We start from the raw sequence: 24,629 nt of genomic DNA, 5'->3' as shown, positions 1-24,629 counted from the left end.
GGTCCAAGTGCTGCCCAGGGCCCAGAGGTCAGCTGGGACCTGCCCTTCCACACTAGATGCTCACGCTTCGATGACAGGCCAGGCTTACGGACCACACCTGTGCATGAATTTCGTGTACCGGGCCTCTAGTTTTAATACTAATATACTGAAAAAACACTGCTTAAACAATAATAAAAAAATTTGAGAACCTACTCCCAAAAGTTAGAGATGTGCATTGCTAATAACAAAAAATAAAAACAACAATAACCCAAGTGTCCACAGGAATCCACTATTCTACCCAACATGCAAGCATGGATCACATGTCTGCTTTGTTCACCCTGTATCTCAGTGACTCCCACAGTGTCTGGTACAGAGCAGGCACTTAATAAATACTTGTTGCACTGAATTCTTTGGAGACACAAGGTTGCCAACTTTTTATTCTGTGAAGCTAAGTGAAGAAACTTAGAACAAAACAAAATCAAAACCCTACCATCTACTTTTACCATCCTGTATTTTTAAAAGAATATTTTAATTTAAAAGAGTAGAAAATAAAAATTAGTACATTTCACAAAGATACAATAATAAAAGGTAAAGCACTAAAAAATTAATATAAAGGTCAGTCATAAAAATTCAATTCATAGTCCTTATCCTTATTATTCTCATTTCACTCTGAAAGAGAGAAAACTTTAAGGATCAGCATCAGCCTTGTCTGGTTTTGGGGAATCTCTGCTCTAAGTTACATGTCCCAATGGGGACTCAGAGCATATTCCATTTATTTCAATTACTTGTACATAAGTCTTATCTCCTGAATTCAAAGAATCATGTGCATTAATTTCCTCCAAGAACTCTGCAAGATCAGTACTTAGAAAGGATCTCAGTATCTCAAAGCTCTATACAGTCTCCACACACCCCTGGCAGGAGAGAAGAGGTGACCCCTGAACTGTATGTTCTAAGACAGTGGTCACCAACCTTTCGGACCTCACGGACCACCAGTTGGCGACCGCTGTTCTAAGATATTGCTGCCCCTTGGTCCTACCCAAGGGTCAGGACTCCACTAACCAAATATAATTTGAGACTATCAAAAGAATCTCATCATGCCCATCAATCCCTGTATGCTTTTTGTACTTCCCCCAACCCCCTTTTCAAGTCCCAAATCTTATTTTTACCTGACTCCCAAATCACTTCTGTCACGCCCTCTGGAACTCATACTCAGTCATTAGCAAAATCTCCTATTCTGAACATCAACTCTAAACTTCCATGGTACTTTTTTGCTCTAATTGAACTAAGTGGCTATCCCCTGTAGCTTTCTTAGAAATTAACCGTCTGTGTGTTGTTTTTTACTCATCACACATTTCATATCAGTGGACCTGCGATTGGCACAGGTGTCTTCCTTGCTACTCTCAGACTCTTTATTTGTCCTCTTCCCTAAAACAACACCAGTGTTGAAACTCCCATCACTGGCCTATAACAGTTCTCAATCAGACGTCATTTGCCCCCACCCCACCCCCTGGGTATATTTGGCAATGTGTAAAGACATTTTGGTTGTCACAACTGAGGGAGTGCTACTAGCAGGGTACAACCAGGAATGCTGCTAAAAATCCTACAATGCACAGGACAGCCTACCCAGAACAAAGAATTATTGAGTCCAAAATGTCAGTAATGCCAAGATTGAGAAATCCTGGTCTATAGTCACCCTGGTCACTAATGCCTCCTATAGACCTGCAGGATATTCTTATCTCCTGCATCAACTTTTCTCCTTTGATCATTCCCACTGATATACAACAATGCTGTAATCGCTTTTTGTTCTTTTTTTGACCTCACATCTCCTTCCAAAAATCACCCCTTTTCTCAGCTCTCCTACACAGCAAAACTCTTTTAGGTTTGTCTATATTCACTCTTATGCCTCCCCCTCCAATCTTTCTTGAAACCACTTCAGTATTTTGCTCCTACACTATGAAGGTTGCTCTTACCAAAGTCACTAACAAGTTTGACACTGCCACATGCAATGGTGACTTAAGTCTTCAACATTTGTCCAAGCTGATACCTGCCTCCTCTGTGAAACATTTAATCCACTGGCTTCCAAAATGACACAGATCTAGTTCTCATACCTCATTGGTTGCTTCATCTGCTAGTTCCTATTCATCACCCAACCTCTAATGTTAAAATGCCTCAGAGTTCAGTCTTGGACATCTTCTCTCTTCTACCTACACTCATTCCCTAGGTTATCTCATCTTATCTCTTGGCTTTAAATGCCATCTATATGTGGACTACTCTAAATTTATTTCTCTAGAACAGATGTTTCTCCTGAACTTCAGACGGATGTAACTAATTACCTATTTGATATCTACACTTGAATACCTAAATAGGTAGCTAGCTCACACTTAACATGTCCAAAACTCAACATCTGATCTTCCCCATGAAATTGCTCTATTTCTTTTCCATTTCAGTAAATAAGACCTGTTCATTTGCAAAGGTCAAAGCATTGTGACTTCTCTCTGTTTTTTTGGATCCCACATCCAATTCATCAGCAAATCTTACAGTACTCTATGTTCAACAGATTACCACAAACCACACCATTTCCATTCTGGTGTAAGTTATCACCATCTCTTGCTACGATAAATGCAAAAGCCTCCTAACTGGTCTCCTTGATTCTTTCTATATCCCCAAGGAGTCTATCAGATGTCAGTCCTTTACTTAAAACCACATGTGACTCCCCATTTCCCTAAAAATTAAAAGTCAATATTCTTACAATGGTCTATAATGTCCTATGCCAGTGATTTTCAACCATGTGTCGCAATTTATTTTTTTTTACTTATATTGTTCAACTTTATTTTATTTTTTTATAGACTTATTAAGACAGACTTTTTTTTTTCCCCTGTAAGAATTTTTAAAACATGTAATACCTGATTAGTCAGGGGCACTGACCTTTTCCCCCTTATATTGTCAAATTAAAAAATGACAACAGCCAACACAATAAAAGCTGTCCAGTGTGAATGAATCAAAATTATACCTATTTTGTCAGATAGGCAAAAATAAATTTTTTTGGTGTGCCACAGAATTTTAGTAATTAGTTTATGTGTGCCATGAGATAAAAAAGGTTGAAAATCACTCTCTTATGCTATATTGCTTCCTAAGTCCTATTTAGCTTCATCTCCTGACTTATTTTGCTCTGGCTACCTTGATAATGGACATCCTGCTATCTGGAATGCTGTTCTCTCATACAGAAACATAACTTACTACCTTACCTCCTTTAGACCTTTCCTCAAATGTGTCCCCTTTTCAGCAGGTCTTCCCTATTTGATAATTGTAATTCTGTTCTCCATTACTTCATTTTCCTCCAGAGTATTTCCTTCTGAAATGCTATATGTTTTGTTTATTTTACATATTACCTGTCTCTCCTGCTAGCATGTTACGCTCCAGGAAGAAAGGAATATTTTCCTGTTTTATTTATTGCTAAAACAAGGTCTTGTTCTGTAAGAGAGTAAGCACTCCAGTAATGGTTGAATTAATGTACTCTTCTTCAGCCTCTTATACTTGACCTCCTAAAACTGGCTTCCACTGTCCATTACTCAGGGTTTAATTCCGTGGTCCCTTTGATTGTTCTTGCTCTCTTTATAGACTCAGAGTTGACTACTATTTCATTGACACTCATCTTCCAGAGTTGAGAATGGCATAGGACTCTAGGATAGACAATTGTGTAGAACTGCCAATTTCCATTAGTAATCCTGAAATCTAATTTAAAGAAATACTTTACAGCTAAATCTGGGTTTTAAAGAAATAAACTATTAAGTCCAAATCATTTACTGCATGTCTTTCATTTCCTTTAATACATGACATTTCAGGCAATCTTTGCAATAATGACACAACTTTATACTATAATCCACAGAGGCCAGATAGGAGTTAGTAAATTAGAATTATAGTCTCAACAGAGGCAATGATATAGGTTCAAATTCTTTAACTTCTGTGTCTCAATTTGCTTTTAAATGGAAAATGTTCTGGCCCTACTACATAGTGTCTTGTACAGAAATTATATGCGTACATATTTTCTTCCCACTGCCTTTGAAGATTGGGACTGTGTTTTATTTATCTCTGTATATCACCTGCCATACATAACACGTAGATAAATAATGCAGGCTTTTCTTTTAAGCATGAGATTACATATGTGGAATTACTTCAGAAAAACATGGTGTAATATGCTTATTTTTATCATAAAATGAAGCTTAACTGACTCCCAGAAAAATGGAGAAATTACAGCTTTTCTCCCTAAGAACATATTTATTTACTTACTCAGTATTTAAAACAAAAAAGTAATTCATTTTCCTCCATTTCGTTTTTCCCATTATGACCAAAATACCATTGATTTATCTTACAATTTAAAGATCTTAAGTTTGGAACTTCACTGTTCTCCAGCATCCAATGATACCAAAGCCTATCACTCTTTTTGTCCATATTTCTTAGCTCCTTCATTATCATGTGTATTTATGAAGCCATGATGTTAATTTTAAATAAAGGGACTCACTAACGTTACATCTTAGTAAAAAGGGGTATATTTAGCTTCTTACCAGTACATCATGCACCAATGCTTGATATGTCCAAGTATGGTGTAAAGGAGTTGCCAAATCTATGTTTCTGTCAACAAGGACTAATAAAGGCCTTTGGAAGCTGTAAATATATTAAAAACAATTATATAAATCTTGATGCCAGTGTATACATCTAAATTTTTCTAATACTTTTCAGTATATGTCATTTTGATATGAACAAAAAGTATGGCATTCCATAATACTTTGCTTTTTAAAAATTTTTCTAGTTCAGTCAGTCAAGTAAAGTAATGCTTTGGACTACTGAGAGTCTATGTAAAATGCTGGATTATGTCTTACTTAGGTACTTTTTAAAGGAAAAAAATCTATACAAATGCTTTTACAGAATAATTATTACAGTTATCAAAAAAAGAGTAAGTCACTTCTAACCAGATTTATATTTCATATTTTTTTAAAAAAGGAAAGGCCATTGTTAGAATCTTATAAATTTACACAAATGTTTGACAGTTTTATCAATTGCAAATTATAATTTTTTTCCTGTAAACATAAATTTAAAAAGCAGACTTTAGAGAAGTCTCATAAAACCGTATCACATTATAATTGCATAAAACTAAAACATCATGCCACAATGGTACCTAATTATATAATTATTCACTTACAAGTCACTTCATATGTTGTTTTACTCCATTATTACAATTTAGATGCGAAATAGACTATACTTAAAGAAAAAGGCATTTGGTTACCATGTGTCTTCAAAACTTGTAGAGCTTTGCTTTAAAGGCACTACTGTATCAGAAATACATGTTCATTTTCAGAAGTTATTGCTATCTGATTATATTAACTATATATATTTTGTTCTGCAAGAGACCTCTGACCATTATAGTTAACTCACTCCACCCTACTGGGTGCAAGACAGTGAACTCTCCCTGAATATAAGACTAGTAATAAAAATTAGAAGTGGCACCCTTACCACTTACTACCATTTACAACTCCAGAGCTAGGTGGAAGGAAAGCAAGGAAGGATAGCCTAGGGCAGGGTTTCTTAACTCAGCATTACTGACATTTAGGGCTGGATAATTCCTCATTATGAAGGGTCCTATACACTGTAGGATGTTTGGCAGCATCCTATATCACAGCCCAGTAGATTCCTAGTTGTGACAACCAAATATTTCTCCAGATATTACCAAGTTCCCATTGAGAAAAATTAGCCCACAATTAACTGGATTCAAATGTATTTAACAACAGTCCCTCAAGGCTGCTGATCACTAATTAAAATAATTTAGAAATGCATCTAACAAATTAAAAATAAGACAACTATATTATAATGAAGTAAATTTTTAAAAAATTATTCAAATAAAAGTGTCTTTATAGCCCTAACTGGTTTGGCTCAGTGGACAGAGTGCCTGCCTGCGGACTGAAGGGTCCCAGGTTCGATTCCGGTCAAGGGCATGTACCTTGGTTGCGGGCACATCCCCAGTAGGGGGTGTGCAGGAGGCAGCTGATCGATGTTTCTCTCTCATTGATGTTTCTAATTCTCTGTCCCTCTCCCTTCCTTTCTGTAAAAAATCAATGAAATATATTTTTAAAAAATAAATAAAAAAGTATCTTTATATTGGCACTATAAAAAGGAACTATTAAATAGGGTATGACAACACAGTGATTGCTTCTGTTGCAATAAACAAGTGAGAATTTGATGTTTCTGCTCCACTTAATGAGAAACAATGTGAAAAATATTTAAGAATATTTGAGTATTCTTCCCTTGAAATAAATTCATTTGTATGAATTTCTTTAGTTCTTCACTCCAGTATCATCCATGTTTAGTAATCAAATGTTACCCTATTGCAAAATGCAATAATTGAGCAGCCAGTAACTTTGACATTATCTACTCATGCTAGATATGCTAACAAAGACAAAAACACTTTATTAGTTTAAGCTATTAGTATTTCAATATAAAAATGAAAACTAGTTAATAGGGAGAAATAGATAAAAGCTTCACAAGTTTTTCACTTGTTTTCATTACCAAGAAGCTAACTGAGAATTTAAGGAAATGGCTTCTGACCTTCAAAGTCATAGAAATGGAAAAATTTCTCCAACAGATGATAAAAATGCAAAACAAAAATTTCTAACAAAAGAAAGTAAATTAAATATTTCATTTGTATTTCAAAAACAGTTTGAGTCAAAACCCTGATCCTGGTTACCTCATTTTTAAAAAGAAACAAATTTCAACTATAAGAGTATTTTCTCAGGTAAGAAAACCCCCAAAACTATAAATGTTTCATTTTCAAATCCTGTAAGTATAATTAACTAAAATAATACCTGAATTGGCCAGCTCCAAGTGTGTCACCTGTAAAAAGACTGTTCCTTGCATCTCTTAGATTTTCCCGAAGTTTTTTGTCTAGTTTCTGAAAAAAGCAAATTTTATATTTACTCTTAACAGTTTCACTGAACTGTAATATATACTGTATTGTTAGTGTCATAACTAAGAAACTTGGAATTTCTTTATAAAATAGCAATTCTAATATCTTAAATATTTTAGCTTCTTCACTATTCAATATCATCATAATTTGGACTTGAAAAGACCAATGCCTCTTCTACTGTGACTCAGACCTGATTTCATAAACAATCACTTTTCCTTGACTATTTATACTTTTAAGTACAGAAAACGCTTTGCAGTAATGACCCACCTTTTCAGCTCAAGCATGACTCTGTTGCACCACGGAAGGTGACTATATAGTGGAGGCTACAAGAGGCTCCAGAATAGAAATGAAATATGTAAAAGAAAGCAGCCCTCCACCAGTCATTGATTTATCTGGGCCAGTGGTCGGCAAACTCATTAGTCAACAGAGCCAAATATCAACAGTACAACGATTGAAATTTCTTTTGAGAGCCTAATTTTTTAAACTTAAACTTCTTCTAACGCCACTTCTTCAAAATAGACTTGCCCAGGCCGTGGTATTTTGTGGAAGAGCCACACTCAAAGGGCCAAAGAGCCGCATGTGGCTCGCGAGCTGCAGTTTGCTGACTACTGATCTGGGTTTATAAAACTAAAAAACGTCATCTACCCTCTTTCCTTTTCAGTAATTTTTCTAAGTCCTTATTTACTTTTTAATCTTTAAAGCAAATTTTGAGTGCTCAATTTATATTGATTATTTTATTCCAATGTTGTAGCAAAACGCACCTCACCATTTTTAAAATGGTATGATTGTTAATAAATATTTGCTAAATAAAGTTAAACATTAAACAGTTTGTGGGATCAAATAGGTATAAAATACTATTTGGAAAAATAAGGCTGAAAAAAAAGAAAAGGCTGAATGAGGAATATATATGTAAGTAAAAAAAAAAAAAAAAATAGGGTTAGTTTGACCGGTGTGGCTTAGTGGTTGAGCTTCAGCCCATAAACCAAGAGGTTAATGGTTTGATTCCCAGGCAGGGCACATGCCTGGGTTGCAGGCTTGTTCCCCAGTAGGAGGTGTGCAGGAGGCAGGTGATCGATGATGTTTCTCTCTCATCGATGTTTCTATTTCTCTATCTCTCTCCCTTCTTCTCTGTTAAAACAAAAAACAAAAAAAAGCAAACAACAACAACAAAAAAAAAACAATGAAAAGTTTCCCATCCTATCCTATATAATAAAAGGATAATATGCAAATTGACCCTACTGGTGGAATGACCGGAACGACCCGTCACGGACGAACACTGACCACCAGGGGGCAGATGCTCAACCCAGGAGCTGCCCCCTGGTGGTCAGTGCACTTCCACAGGGGAGCGCCACTCTGCCAGAAGCTGGGCTCACAGTGATGCTAAGGAAGTCTGGCTAACGGCTTAGGCCCACTCCCTGTGGGGAAGCGCAGGAGCAGGCCTAAGCCGTTAGTCGGACACCCCCCGTGGGCTCCCGGGCTGCCAGAGGATGTCTGACTGCCAATTTAGGCCCGATTCCCCGGGGAGCATGCCTAAGCCAGCAGATGGACATCCCCCGAGGCAGTCCCAGACTGCAAGAAGGCACAGGCTGGGCTGAGGGACACTCCCCCCCGCACCCCCCAAGAGTGCATGATTTTTCGTGCACCGGGCCTTTAGTTTTTCAAATAATAGGGCTAGAATAGCACATTGAAGTAAATCATCTTACTCCATTACATAGAAGTACACAATGATTACTTTTATTTTTGGTGGAATCCCAATGTTACAAAAATATTTGCTTTAGGTACTTAATATGTAACTCATAGCAATCATATTCTTAAAATTAACAAAAACATTTGAGGTATTTATGGAAAATAGGTGATGCAGTATTATTTATTCCCAATGGATATTTGCATAAACTCACCACTGCTACCATTTCTGCTGCTGTTCCTCTTGAACATCTGATTATAGGAACAGCACCTATTTTAACAATAGATGTTAGCAATTATTTCCACTCTTAATAATTAAAATGGATACTTACAAAATTTATTAGCATTAAAAAATAACATATAATACATGTATATAATTTTAGGCTATAAACATAAAAGGATTTATAATCTGAAGAGTAAAAGCAAAATGGACCTTCCCAATTACAAAGAAAACATTAGGGAGTCAGAAAGACTATTGTTATATAGTGTTGGGCAATCAATGTGACCAGATTTTTTTCAATGAATTCCCTACATCAGCATTTTAACACCCTATAGGCAGTTTCAAAAAGTTAGTTTACTCTCTACTCACAAGATTCACTTTAATTTCACTTAAAGGAAAAGAATGAAGATAATTTAGCAGTTTTGTATTATTATTTTTTACTTATATTACAAATTACGTTACTTATATTACAAATTTACTTATATTACAAAGATTGTAACCATAAAGAATTACAATCTTTTTGAAATACTAATTTAAAAGATAATAGAAAACACCTCTTCACATAATTTTAAATGCTCCTAAAAATTATCAACTTATTAGACTTCTTAATTTCTTTATTATTCCACATTTTTCAAAGGCAAAAAATTCTAAAATGAAATAAAAACAATTGCACTGAGAAGTTCATAAAACAAACGTAGAACATTGTATTTTTTATATGCTGAAATTGTTGCATTTTAGATTCTATACAAAGCATGCTCAGTCAACTGCAGAAGTAAAAACTGGACTATTAGCAAATTTTTAAAATTTGTTTTGGTCTGATGGCAAGTTATTCACACATATAAGAAAAACATTCCAATTTTAGCCATGTATAATGTTAACTCTCTTGATTCCAATACACTAAAATAATCCCCACTAAGAATTAGATATGGATTCTTTCAGGTAATTTTCTACAAATAGTTTAAATAAGTGCATAAGTGGAGTGTTTAAAAAACAAAAACAGAATATTATAGTGTAACAGATTAAAATGAGTTGTTAAATAATTTACTTTGAAGAAATAACCAGAAATACTTGAAAACTTACCCAGTGTAACAAAAAAGCAGAAGAGGCTGTCAACAATAGTATCCATAACAGTTTCCATTTCAGTGTCTGTGATATCTGGCCTGTTAATAGCTAAAATGACACAAGTAAAGGAGAAATAAAGAGACCAAATTATATGCCTTATTTTATTAAACTCTTAAAATTATTATTAAACTCCTAATCAATACTCAGTTTAATAACATGTAATACTCAAATAAGTAAAATTTTTTATGCTTAAACTTTATAGGTATCCATTAAAAATTATACTACCTTAGCCCTGGCTGGTTTGGCTCAGTGGATAGAGCGTCGGCCTGCAGACAGAAAGGCCTCAGGTTCAATTCCAGTACATGCCTGGGTTGCGGGCTCAGTCCCTAGTGGGGGGCGTGCCAGAGGCAGCCAATCAATGATTCTCTCTCATCGTTGATGTTTCTATCTCTCTCCCTTCCTCTCTGAAATCAATAAAAATATATTTTTAAAAAAATTATACTGCCTTAAAAAAATCCCACCTTGGTATCAGTAGTAAGTAGTATCAATATCAGAGCAGTAATAAGAAAAAAGCCACCACATAAAATACACTAAGTTTTTGCCAGAGTAATAGAAAAATAAATATTGTATTCCATAGTTTTAGTCACAAGCACTAGATGGCCTAAAGAAAACTCTTGATCTTAAACTACTGCCAGAAAAAAATAATGCAAATCAATTATGATAAGACCAACTTCATGTATCATTTTCTTTTTATTATGTTGAGTTATATTAAATTCTTTTCTATCTACTAGATGGTACATAAGTGGTTCCCAAACTTTAGTGAGTATAAGAATCTCTCTAGGAATATGGAAGAGAAAGAAATTTCTATGAAAGCTATTAAAAACTAGAGATTCTTGGTCCTTCCCCCTAGAGATTCAATTCAATAGATTTGAAATAATTCTAAGAAATATGCAACTTTGACAAGCACCTTAGATGATTCTTGGGGCTATATTTTCAGAAACATTGTTGTGAAGTCTGTCCTTGACAGTCAAAGATTTGACTTTATTCATCTTCCTATTTCACACAATAACTAGGCCCAGTGTCTGACAAGTAACTATTTGTTAAAAGATTACACTAAAATATGATCTATATATTATTTTTAATTTCTAAACATCCTGAATGTGAAAAATTATTAAATTTAATATTACTTGTGATTAACATGAAAGGAAAACAGAATTGAACTGGATATATCAAGATATGTAAAGAAATACTTTGTCCATGCAAAGAACATAAAAATAATAAAGAACTGAGCCAGGCAATACAGAATCTGTATGAAAAAAATATGCTACTACTTGGTGCAGACTGCCATCTATCTAAATTGATGATAGAAATGGCATAAGGGTAAATTGTGAATTATGTAAACCAAGGGACACCAATCTAGGAAAACACTCAGTTCATTCTGTTAATAACTTATACAGGTAAAAATCTACATGGAAGCTTCCAGTCCTTTGGTCCTATACCCTAATCCCACACTCTAAGAACTGACCTGAATAGTCAAAAACCTTTCCATTGATAGCATCAACTCACTTGTGATAACAATCTGGTTTGTCTGAGATAGTAGCTTGAGTCTCACTGAGATATAAATCTGCCTCCTTTATAAGATAAATTCTCAACCCACAGAAAGCAGATAATCAAATCCATGGCATTAGTATATTTTATTTATGTTTGGAATAATCTGCTTAAGATCAGTTAAAGCACTTGTATTGTGTGAGAGGATTTGGCACATGTATATATATAAAAGGCTAATATGCAAAGTGTCCCCTTGGGAGTTCGATCACTCGCGCTATGATGTGCACTGACCACCAGGGGGCGGTGCGGAATGAAGGAAGACCCCGGCGAGCAGCCAGAAGGCCCTGATCAGCCCTGATCGCCAGCCAGGCCTAGGGACCCTACCCGTGCTCGAATTTCATGCACTGGGCCTCTAGTAATTACATAATGGTTAAGAGTGCTGTCCTTGGAGTAAGTGCCTGGGCTTAGTAACCTGGTTCTGCTATTTCCTTATTAACTTCCTTAACATCTGAGACTCAGTTTCTTCATTTGAAAATGAAAATAATAATACCTACTTCACAGTTATTCTAAGGAATAAATGAGCTTATATTGTAAAGTGCTTTATGAAGCAACCTAGAATTATTATAATAACTATACTATTTAGAATATAAGCAGTTTAAGATGTGACTGTACTTAAGTAAATTAAATTTATATTTCAAATTTATTAATAATTTCAGACTTGTGCTTTTTAAAATTGAGAGGCAGTGTAAGAAAATTAAATTTACAAGTACTTGAATGTATAATGAACTTAGACTCATTATGAATTTAAATATTTTTAAAATTATTTAAATATTTGGGTAGATTGTGCTTGTTAGATTTATAAATTTGCCTAGTCTGGTATCTGAAGTACTCAAAAATAAAATTTAATATAGTGAATTTATAAAGGCAATTTGAACTGTTTAAGGAAATTTAACAAACTAAGCTAAATAAGTTGTTAAATAGGACTGATTAGAATTTAGTTGTTCAGTTTAAGTTAATTGATAAAAGTAAAGGTGCTTGTTTTTATGTAACCAGATATACAAATAACGTGTCAACATTTATAAGTTTAGCTTAAAGACTTAAGGGAAACTAGGTATTAATCATGTAACTTTAGTTAATTAATTTATAACTCAATTAACTGTGAATAAATTTCTGTAAATAACTACTATCAAAAATCTCTTACATGGGCAATTCAACAAGTATATCCTTTTAGGAGTGTTGTTTATCGCTTTTGAGCTTTTGGCTAAGATCAAGCGTAGGAATGCTGTTTAATTATTTTTTAAAACTATATCAAGGAGCTCAATGAAACCAAAATATTCATATTCTCTTCTTTTAGGTAGCTTATCATTTGGTCTGGTGTTTCATAATAGGGCACCACTGACATTTTGGGCAGAACAATTTTGTGTGAGCATGGTTTACACAATGCAGAACATCTAATCCCTGCTAGCAGCAGCCCACCCAGTTGTGACAACTGGCACTTACATATTTCCAAGTGCTCCCTTAAGTGGGAACATATTTTCCACTTAAGAGCCACTGAAATTCTAATCATCATCAAACATCTCAATCCTTAAGTAGCAAATTAATGATTATTTCACTGAATTGGCTAATGACATCTTCTACAGTCTGCAATTTTCTTAAAAATATTTGACATAACTAATCAATGGACATTAAATTTCAGTTAAACAACATGTGTTATAAAAATATGCTATACAACACTGTACCTATAGTCAACAATACTGTACACTTTAAAATGTTAAGAAAGTAGATCTCATGTTAAGTGTTCTTACAAAAAAAATCAACAAAGAAACACAGATAATATACTGTAGTGTGTGTGTGTATGAATGTCTGTTAATTTTAATCTACATCCTAGGAATGGTCAGTTTATCAAAATTGGGAAGCAAACTCTAGAGGTGGTTAGACAGCATCTGCTTCGAAACCAATACTCAATCTCACTACTGCTAAGTTTAACAACCTATATTTGAGAAAGGCACTTCATTCCATAACAGTATTTAGAAGCTGCTGACTCCTTGTGGTTGTCTGATCTTGACAAACAGCAATATTAGCCAACTTTTCCTGAGTGCATACCATGTGCAGACTTTTCTGGGCATTTTACACTAATCTACTTAATGCCCACAAAAACTCTCTGAGGTAGGTAGTAGTATTATCCCCATTTTACAGATAAGGAACTGAAGCACAGAGGAGTAACTTGTTCTTGTCCAAGGGTTAAAATACTAAAGAATTAATTGAATCTTACTACTGAAAATACTGTCTTACTTGCCATGAGTGAACCTTTCATGCAAGTTGTTGTGCAGCACCTAAAAGGTAAAAAAAACTGATACTTCACTGAGCTTACAAAACAGGTTTATTAAATAAATTTTGTTTATATGTAACCGAATTCAGTATGACACCTGTGTTCTTTGCATGCTTTTAAAAATCTTATTGAGCTCTATAGCTGTAAACAAAGCTGGTTTTGGACTGCACTAAACAAGTTCATTTTTTTTTTTACAGTACACCATTCATTTTGTTAACAATGAATTCAATATTCCTATGTTTACATACCACGATATGAAACAAGCTCCTTATTTTGATTACATAAAACAAACATATCATCTTCCAAAGTAATAAAATTGAGATACTGATCAAAAACCTAGAAACAAACAAAACAAAGGTTTACAAGTCAATTTTACAATAAAGCACATTTAGTTTGATTTAATATACGAATGGCAAAAATTACAATTTTATTCAATAGCTAAAAATCATACTATGTAACAGATTGCCTAACTGGGCAAGAATAAACTTTATAAAAAACCCCACAAAAACAAAAATAAACCCTTTAGCTCTGGCTTATTTTAGAGCATGGTTCCGATATACCAAGGTTGCAGGTTTGATTCTTGGTTAGGGAACATACAAGAATCAAACAATGAATAAGTGGGGGAAAAAATAAGTGGAAAAACAAATGATGTGTTTCTCTCTCCCTTTCTCAAATCAATAAAACAAACAAACAAAAAAATAAAAGCCTTTAAGCAATAAATTATCAAGGAGGAGAATAATATTTTCAGAAAACAAAATTTATGAAGACAAATTTTTTCAAAAAATTATGGTTGGGATGGAAATGGATATCAATTTTGAAGAAAAAGCACAATTAAAATTTTTATAGTCAGTTTAACCTCGCTTCCCTAATAAAGTCATGTTTTTCTACCATGAATGTTTATAAGTAGGGGAAAATTATACTAATTCTTCAGAAGTAAAACTAGGAGACAAATTAAGAAAACTAAAATTGTAATCTATATATATAAAACCCTAATATGCATATAGACCAAACTGCGGAACAACTGAACAACCGGTCGCTATGACATGTGCTGACTGCCAGGGGGTGCGCACAGAACATGGCGGGGGTCGGCAGCAGGTGGCAGAGCACGGAACATCGGCAGTGGCAGGATGGTGGAGCAGGTGAGCGGGGGCGCCAGACCAAGGCGGGGCATCGGTTGCTGTCATTGGGGCAAGCCTCTGGTGGTTACTGAAAATTCTTTGCTCCCACGCACTGCAGTCCCACCTGGCGCTCGCACCTGCTGCCAGCGCTGGCCCCACTTGCACCCACTGTCAGCACCAGAGCCGCTGCCCACACCCACTGCCGGCCTCGATCGCTCGGCACTGTAAGCGGGTGCGAGCAGTAGCTGCTGGCCCTGATCACCCCTCAGGGATTCTCCACCTCCCCCTGCTCCTGAGGAGCCATCAGGGCCAGCAGGCACCTCTAGAACCCGCTGCCAGTGACAGCCCTGCTTGCACTGGCTGCTGGCACCAGAGCCGCCGCTTGCACCTGCCGCCGGTGCCCAGTGCCAGCCCTGATCGCTTGGCGCCATCAGCGGGTGTGAGTGGTAGCTGCCGGCCCTGATCGCCCCTCAGGGCTTCTCCATCACCCCTGCTCCTGAGGGGTGATCGGGGCAGCAGCTGCTGCTCACACCCACTGACGGCGCTGGCTCCGCTTGCACCTGCTGCTGGCACCGGCTCCAATCGCTCCGTGCCATCAGCGGGTGTGAGCGGGGCCAGCACCGTCAGCGCGTGGGAGTGGTGGCGGAAGCGGGGCTGCCGGCAGACAGGGGACTGGGAGGCCGTGGCGGGAGGGGCCGGGCTGAGGCGTGGAGGATGGGCTGAGACCCGCCCCTGTGCCCACCGCAGCCTCGAGGCCCACAGTTCCTTTCAAGGTGCACGAATTCGTGCATTGGGCCCCTAGTTTTAAATAAAACTAATAAATTTTGGAAAAGCAAGAACATTAAGACATAAGCCTCAAAAAATAATCAAAAATAATAGAGTATTATCTAAATCTATGAATGAAGACTATATAAAATCAGTGAGAAAAATAAGAAGTAAATGCATGGTTGTTTAGTCTTTTATTTGCACTATATTATTCTCCAGAATTTCATTTACGTCTCATCTAAAGTCAAGAAGCACAGGGCTATAACCAAGAATATATTTTACAGACTTTATTTATAACAAAGCTGAATCTGTCACTATGATGTAGAATTGCTGGCTTACTGTGAATTTCATTTTTCTTATAATATGTAGTATAGCTTTTTTAGAACCTCTCTCCTAAGTAAGAAAAGATCTAGCGATATTATGGTAAATAAGTGATTATAGATAAAACAATGTCAATACATTTTGAGTATAATTTATAACACAACTGGCAAGTTATTTCTAAGTTGAGCTAAAAAGATTATACTAATCCCAGCCTAAAACAAACATTGATTCAGCTTCTTTTTATCTTTCAAATTCATTAAGTATGTTTCTTTGATTTATTTTGTCCAGGTCAAGTTGAAGATAATTTACATTATCAGAACTCTTTCTAAAAGTAATGAGTCTGAATATTCTTAGGTGGTTCTGGACCTTTGTAAATTAGACATCTATTTCAACTAACAGGTTTCAGAATATTACTATATTTTATATTAACAAAATTTCATCAGCCAACCCAAATCTCTTACCTTGGCTACTTGTGGTACTGCATTAGCTGCTAATGCTGCATTTGCAATATCTTCCAGTTTACTTCTTGAAATAGCAGAAATGAAATTTAAATAATATGATTCATAGAGTTGATTCCGAAGATCCTATAAATACAATGAATACTTCATTCTTACAGGCTAGTATAAAGAATGATCAAAAATAAAAATCTTTTAGATACCATAAGAGCAAGGTTTGAAGGATAATATATCATTTAAGAGACAAATTATATAAAAATGAAAATCAAAATAAGTATCCTAAGAGAACAAAGTTATAAAGAAGTATTGGTTACTTGGTTACCAGACATAACTATGTAGATATACTAATAATTAGTTATATTTTAGTTATATTATTATCAATGAAATTCTATTAACACGTTAAGCGCCAAGCCTGTTTTGTCTTCCTTTCTGTTTAGCCCAAGATATCCGATTTCACTGATATGCTGGCGGCACCAGTGACTGACTGGTCCGGACGGTAAGTATAGTGTCAGTCACAAGTGACTGACATGGTGCTTAACATGTTAATTAGACTATTTAACAAAACTAATAAATTTTGGAAAAACAAGAACATTAAGACATAAGCCTCAAAAACTAATTGGAGAGGGAAGAGGAAGAGGAATATTGATGTGAGAGACACACATTGATTAGCTGCCTCCTACACAAGCCCAGACTGGGGCTGGGATAGAACCTGGAACTCAAACACAAACCAGAAATCAAAACCAAGACCCTGCAGTGTGCAGGGCCCACGCTCCAACCACTGAGTCACAGTGGCCAGGGCAAATTTACTTATCTTCTTAAATTTCAGGCAAAATAACCACATTTTTCAAAGCTAAGATATTGTCAATCATAACAGGCAACATTATTTTATGTAACATTGAGAAAGAATTAATGCTGCAATAAAATGCTATAACACACCATAAGTTTTAAGATGCATCTGATTTCAGAGATGTTGGAATGTGAAAAACTGAGGAGTTGGAGCCTGTGTGAAGAAGGTGGCTGAGCAGGGCAGTAGTTCTACAAAGGTTGGGAGAATCATTAAAGGACTGAGAACTGAGAGGACTGAGAAAATAAGTAAATCTGTTGAGGATATTGAGAGCCATGTTTCTTATTGTCAGAGAAAGAAGTTATAAACTTGAAAAAGAAAAAGCTAGAATGCATCCTGTATTTTTAAACTGAAACCGTTTTGGAGGTTATCTATCTATCTAGAAAGATAAGTAGGAAGATTTATAAAATTAAATCTATATATATAAAAGCCTAATATGCAAATTGTCTGCTTGGGAGTTTGACCAGGAGACTGGGAGTTCGATCTCTTGCTATGACATGCGGTTACCATCAGGGGGTGGCACGGAATGAAGGAAAGCCCCGGCCAACAGCTGGGGAAGGGAGGCCCTGGCTGGCAGCTAGAAGGCCCCAATTGGCCCTGATCGCCGGCCAGGCCTAGGGACACTACGTGTGCATGAATGTCGTTCACTGGGCCTCTAGTATAAATATAGAAGTGTGTGTATAGGTACATACATATATTTCTTAGCTCTGTTCATTGAGAGGGCTAAGGACTGGGACACCCTAGTAGCAATGATCAGACGCTAATTTCTAAATACTGTTCTCTACAAAAAGCAACCAGGGCTCCTTAGACAAATGCTTGAATCCTGGGCTGCGACAGAGAGAATACAAGATGAGACTGGCTGCAAGATACAAGCTCAATATGTAAAAGTCAACTGGGTGTCTACACACTTGCAATCCCAAAAATGAAATAAATAAAAAAAAAAAAAACACAATTCCATTCACAATGGCACTAAAAATATAAAGAATAAATTTAGTAAAAGAATTGTAAGACTTATATTCTATACACTATATAACATTACTGAAAGATCAAAAGGAATGGAAAGATACTGCATGTTCATAAACCAGAAAATTTAATATTGTTAAGATGGCAATACTCTAAAAATTGATCTACAGATTCAAGGCAATCCCTAACAGATCCTCAGGTGGCTTCTTTATAGAAATTGGTAATCTAATCCTAAAATTAATATGGAAACTCAAGGACCCAAAAAGCCAAAATAACATTGAAAAGTTCAAAGTTGAAGAACTCAATTTCCAACTTTCAAAACTTGTTACAAAGCAAGAGTAATCAAGACAGTGTGGTACTGGCATAAGAACAGACAAAAGTCAATGGAACTGAGAGTCCAGAAATAAACCAATGTACTACTGTTAATTGACCTTTCATTAGGGAAAGAATAATCTCTTCAACAAATGATGTTGGGACAATTGGATGGTCACATGAAAAAGAATGAAGTTGGACACCTTACCTCATACCATACATAAAAATCTGAAGAAAACACAGATTTGGCAATGGTTCCTTTCTTTCCTTTTTTTAAAATCCTCACCTGAAGATATGTTTATTGACTATTGACTTTAGAGAGAGAAAAACATTCGATGAGAGAAAAATATTGATTGGTGCCTCCCATACGAACCCTGACTGGGGATTGAAGCCGCAACCTGGATATGTGCTCTAACCAGGAATTGAACCTACAACCTTTTTGGTGTACAGAACAATGCTCCAACCAACTGAGTCACCAGGCCGGGGCTGGCACTGGTTTCTTAAATATGACATCAAAAGTATAAGCAACTAAAGAAAAAATAAATTTAAATTAAGTTTAAAATCAAAATTTAAAAATTTTGTGTTCTGCCCTAACCAGTTTGGCTCAGTGGATAGAGAGTCAGCCTGCGGACTGAAGGGTCCCGGGTTCGATTCCGGTCAAGGGCATGTACCTTGGTTGCAGGCACATCCCCAGTGGGAGGTGTGCAGGAGGCAGCTGATCAATGTTTCTCTCTCATTGGTGTTTCTAACTCTCTATCCCTCTCCCTTCCTCTCTGTAAAAAAGCAATAAAATATGTTAAAAAAAAATTGTGTTCCAAAGGATACTATCAAGAAAGTGAAAAACCCTACAAAATGGGAGAAAATATTTGCAAATAATATACTCGATAAGGGTCTAGTATCCCAAATATGTAAAGTACTTTAACAACAAAACAATAAAAAGACAACTCAGTTGGCTGAGCAACATCCCATGCACCAGGAAGTCACAAGTTCAATTCCGTGTCAGAACACAGGCCCAGGTTGCAGGCTCAATCCCCAGTAGGTGTTATGCAGGAGGCAGCCCATTGATGCTTCTCTCTCATTGATGTTTCTATCTCTCTCTCCCTCTCCCTTCTTCTGTCATCAATAAAAACATATATTTTTTTAAAGTATAATAAAAAAAGAAAACTCAATTAAAAATTAGATAAGAGATCTGAATGGACATTTCTCCAAAGATATACAAATGGCTAATAAGCATATTAAACGATGTTGAATATCATTAGTCATCAGGGAAATGCTAATCAAAACCACAATGAGATACACATTGGGATGGCTAAAGATAATAAAAAGTACTAACAAGGATATGGAGAAATTGGTTTCACATTTCCTCAAAAGGTTAACCTTAGAGTTACAGTTTTACCAAGCAATTCTGCTCCAAGGTGTTTATGGACATAACAGAAATGAAAACACATGTCTATACAGACATATACACAAATGTTTATAACAGCCAAAAGGTGGAAGCAGCCCAAATGCCCATCAACTAATGGATAAACAAAATTTGGTATACTCATTCAATGGACTATCCTATATAATAAGAGGGTAATATGCAAATTGACCCTAATGGCTGGGAATGACCAGTTGCTATGACGTGCACTGACCACCAGGGGGCACAGGCTTAATGCAGGAGCTGCACCCTGGTGGTCAGTGCGCTTCCACAGGGGGAGGGCTGCTCAGCCAGAAGCTAGCTCATGGCTGGCCACCACAGCGGCAGTGGCTGGAGCCTCTCCCGCCTCCGCAGCAGTGCTTAGGAGAGCGGGCCTAAGCCGTCAGTCAGACATCCCCCAAGGGGTCCTGGACTGCAAAAGGGTGCAGTCAGGGCTGAGGGACCCCCTAAGTAAAAAATTTTCGTGCACCGGGCCTCTAGTTATTAAATAATAAAGAGGAAGGAAGTACTGATACATGTTACGATATGAACTTTGAAAATACTATGCTAAAAGAAAGAAGTCAGATACAACAGACCATGTATATAATTCCATTCATATGTTAAGAAACAAAAAGTAGCTCAGGATAGGAAGTGGAGGTGGAGGATCTAACAGTTAAGGAGATGAAAATTTTCTAAAAATTTATTATAATGATGGTTGCACAACTCTGAATATAATGAAAACCAATGAACTGTACACTTTGTACATTATAAATGGGTGAATTTTATGGTAGGTGAACTATATTTCAATAAAACTGTTGTAACAAAAGGAAATAGGAAGGGACTGATAAATTGTGCCTCTTTTAAAAACGGCATAGTTGAGTTTATGAACAGGGTAAAATAGAAAGCCAGGCATCATTGACTAAATAAGACACAAAATATGTGATTTTCAATAATTTAATTAGTAAATTCATTCAACAGTAAATAATAAATAAAGATGCTTGTGATTTGTTAGCTACCTATCCAATATCCCCTTTCCCCCTCTTCCTTGCTAAAAGAATCCAGATTTTGTTTAGGGTAGCAATACACTTACCTAAATAGTAACTTCCACAGCCTCCTTTGAAGCTAATTCTACCATGTGAGGCATAAATTAAAGACTTCTGGGAGTTTCAGGGAAAGCTTAGCTTTCCTGATCTAAATGAACGGCCAGGGGTGGCATATCCATTCTCCCCTTCCTCCTGCCTTGAGCAAAGATGTGATGTTTACAGCTGTTGCTGCTACCTTGCATCCATGAAGCAATAAGCAAGCCAATGAAAAGCTACAAACTAAAGATGATAGATCAGAAAGATAGACGGAGCCTGAGTCTTTGATTACCTCATAGAGCGGCTATACTACCTTGGACATCCAGGCTTATTATTATCTTAGAAAAATAAAATCCTACTTTTAAGCTATAGTGTTAGGTTTTCTGGTTTTTTGTTTTTTTTTTAAGCTAGACTCAGTCTTAATCAATAAAATTTTCTTCTGCCAAAAAATAATTTTAATCTGTCAGACTGGTATTTAAAAATCGAACATAGTCTCAAAAAATCAAAGTGGAGAAATGAGTAAGGGAATTTCTGATTTTTCACAATGGATATCTTTAGATTTTTTTAAAATCTGTTTTCACATTCAAGAGTCAGGAAAATAAGAACTCATGTTACCTGGCACATTCTGTCAATGTTTTCTTCAGTTGGCATTACAAAATACACTGCAGGAACATCTGGAATAGGATCTCGATCCGAGTGCAAAAGCCTAGAAGACATAAAGAACATAAAACTCACTTTTTTCTTAGTCACTTATCTAAAAAGTCAGTTTAAATCACTATTCACCAAACTAGGAGTTCATTAGTTCAAGAACAGTAACCAGTACTCTAAAAGCTCTTGCTGTAATTATTTATTTAACCCAGCTTTCTTCTTGTATCAGTGTTACTATTTATATAGTAAGATCCTAATCTCTTAGTCTTCATTTCTTACTAGGTGTACCGGTTAATAATGGCGGATTTTGTAATCAAAGGAAATACGATAATTTTAAGAGAAACATCAAAAGTGCTTTATTTCAAAGTAATGTCCATCGCTAGCTACACATTTCCCCCATCTTTCAGGTAACTTGTGGACACAGTCCCAATAGAACTTTTCTTGTTTTGAGGCAAACCATTCAGAGACCCAATTTTCCACTTCTTTGTATGTTTTGAAATGCTGCTCAGAAAGTGCGTGTGCCATCGATCAGAACAAGTGGTCATCTGAAGGAGCAAGGTCTGGTGAATTCAGTGGGTGGGTTAGTACTTCCCAGGCAAGATCTTTTAAAGTGTCTTTAACTGGTTTTGAAGTGTGTGATAGTGCGTCATCATGAAGCAAAATTACTTTGCTGTGTCTTCTGGAACATAAGGTCGTTTCACGATCAAAGCGTGGTTCAATTTGATGATTTGTTGTCGGTAGCGATCAGTATTAACGGTTTCCCCTGGTTTTAGAAGCTCATAATACATCACACCTTCCTGATCCCACCGAATGCAGGGCATTGTCTTCTTTCTGAAGCGATTTGGCCTTGCAGTCGATGTTGATGGTTGACCTGGATCAACCCATGATGTTGTGCATTTGGATTCTCAAAATAAACCCACTTTTCACCACCAGTCACAATTGGATGCAAAAAAGACTTTTTTTTGTGCCGTTGAAGGAACATTTTACTGATGACTTTTCAGTTTTCCATGTCTTTCATTCATGGAAAATGGATGTGGCACCCATTTTCCTTCCTTTAAAATCTTTCCCATTGCTTGTAAACGATCGGAAATTGTTTGCTGAGCAACGTTTAATCTTTCTGCAAGTTGTTTTTGAGTTTGACACGCATCTTCATCCAATAATGCTTGTAATTGTTGGTCTTCAAACTTTTTCGGCTGACCTGGACGTTCTTTGTCTTTTACAACGAAATCATCACTTTGAAAGCGTTGAAACCAGTGTTCACAAGTATCTTGAGATGGAGCATGCTCAGCATACGCTTCCCGAAGTATTCAGCAGCACTTTTCTTCAAAATAAAGTAATGAATTAAAACTTCCCTCAAATGCTCTTTTTTTGGCACAAAATTTGACATTTTTAAGCGTAAAAATATCTGATGTTAACACCTTCAGAAAACTTGACATATGAAGTTTTGAAGCTTGTTGTCAATACAACAAAATAGCATACATATCAAATTGCATATATATCAACATATGTGTAACTCCATCTATTGAAAAAACCTGTATTAACTGGTACACCTAGTATACTACAGTTGCCTTACTTTTAATACCTCTTCTACCAATGTGTTTCTTGAAAGAGAACTTAAAGCACATTCAAAATGAATTTTATTCCCATTTTTCATAGAAAAAGGGTTGGGGAGGTGAGTGGAAGGAAAGTGAAGTTCTTCAAGAGAGAAAAAAAACAGAAAGCTGAAAGTTTTTGGAAGCAGTAAAAAAATTTAACCATAAAGTCAAATGTATTTTTAAAATGAAAGATAAATAAATGCTTCCTTTAAGAGAATTTTTTTTTTCTGCATAACAGAATGCATAAGAGATCATCTAAGCACTCAAAGATTTTTATCACTTGATAATTTTCATTTTTACAATCCAGGCCCAGTATTTTCATTCAAATATATCAAATCACAAAATGTCTTTATTCTTCATTGTAAGATTTTACCATGCTTGTATCAGGAAATAGAAATAAAATTTGATTTCTACAATATTCTATAGTCATCCTTCTATAAGCAATACTCTATGTACAATCTTTTGTGTGTCCTTCTATATACAATATTGTAGTCATCCTTCTATAAAAAAGAGAGTGAAGAGGCACATGCAATTTATCAAACATATAAGAAGCAACATAATCAAATAAATTCAGTAGTTAAGAAGACAGCATAGATAGCCTCCTATAGTGATTAAGTCATTACTTCATAGTTACTTAAATTTTTCATATTAATGGTAAACTAATTTAAAAAGTGTATGTAAATTAAATAAAAAAATGTTCAGAGCTGGAAGAGATCTTAAGACAACCAGTTCTTTTCCTTCACATAAGAGGGTAAACCAATCTGTAGAAAAAAATATGAGAGAAAATTTAAATTCTGAAATTAGAAACTCTTAGACTGAGGATTTATTTTTAACATAAGAAGTAAAGGGTTGCCCTCGCTGGTTTAGTTCAGTAAATAAGAGTGTTGGCCTGTGGACTGAAGGGTCCCAGGTTCTATTCCAGTCAAGGGCATATGCCCGGGGTTGGAGCTTGATCCCCAGTGGGGGGCGTGCAGGAGACAGCCAATCAATGATTCTCTCTCATCATTGATTAGTCTCTCTCTCTCTCTCACTCTCCCTTCGTCTCTGAAATCAATAAAAATATATTTTTAAAAAAAGAAATAAAGGGTTGAATAAAAGAAGATTAAAAAATGTTATTCTATAAAATACTGTAACTTAACATTATATTCTCTATAAATGTCCCCTAATGATTTTAAGGTACCCAAAGAAGTCTTTAACAACTATTTGAAAACAAATGCCATTATTAAAAATATGTTAAAACTCACAGATGCAGAGTGATTCCCATGTCTCTCAGCTCCTTCACAGATAGAAGAGGAGAGATGATATCCTGGCCAAATCTGTCATAAATGAGCACCTAATAAAAAAATTGTTGTTT

The 24,629-nt window shown here is 35.9% G+C and overlaps 1 protein-coding gene across 5 annotated transcripts in view; it reads right to left on the bottom strand.

Moving 5' to 3' along the window:
- The window catches only part of SCFD1 (sec1 family domain containing 1), a 123,478-nt gene that overhangs the window by 88,002 nt on the left and 10,847 nt on the right, over positions 1-24,629 (bottom strand). For all 5 annotated transcript variants that reach the window (XM_080643380.1, XM_080643379.1, XM_080643382.1 and 2 more), the window contains 8 exons: positions 24,520-24,608; positions 21,648-21,738; positions 16,442-16,564; positions 14,025-14,112; positions 9,918-10,007; positions 8,833-8,888; positions 6,834-6,919; positions 4,542-4,641 (listed from right to left, as the gene is read on the bottom strand). In XM_080643380.1, coding sequence (XP_080499506.1) covers positions 4,542-4,641; positions 6,834-6,919; positions 8,833-8,888; positions 9,918-10,007; positions 14,025-14,112; positions 16,442-16,564; positions 21,648-21,738; positions 24,520-24,608 — 723 coding nt within the window. The remainder of the gene's footprint in view (positions 1-4,541; positions 4,642-6,833; positions 6,920-8,832; positions 8,889-9,917; positions 10,008-14,024; positions 14,113-16,441; positions 16,565-21,647; positions 21,739-24,519; positions 24,609-24,629) is intronic.

Source organism: Plecotus auritus (assembly GCF_963455305.1).
Source record: "Plecotus auritus genome assembly, chromosome: 1".
In the NCBI taxonomy this organism is placed as follows: Eukaryota; Metazoa; Chordata; class Mammalia; order Chiroptera; family Vespertilionidae; genus Plecotus; species Plecotus auritus.
Note: the sequence above shows the minus strand (reverse complement) of the source record. Positions and strands in the feature narration are given on the sequence as shown.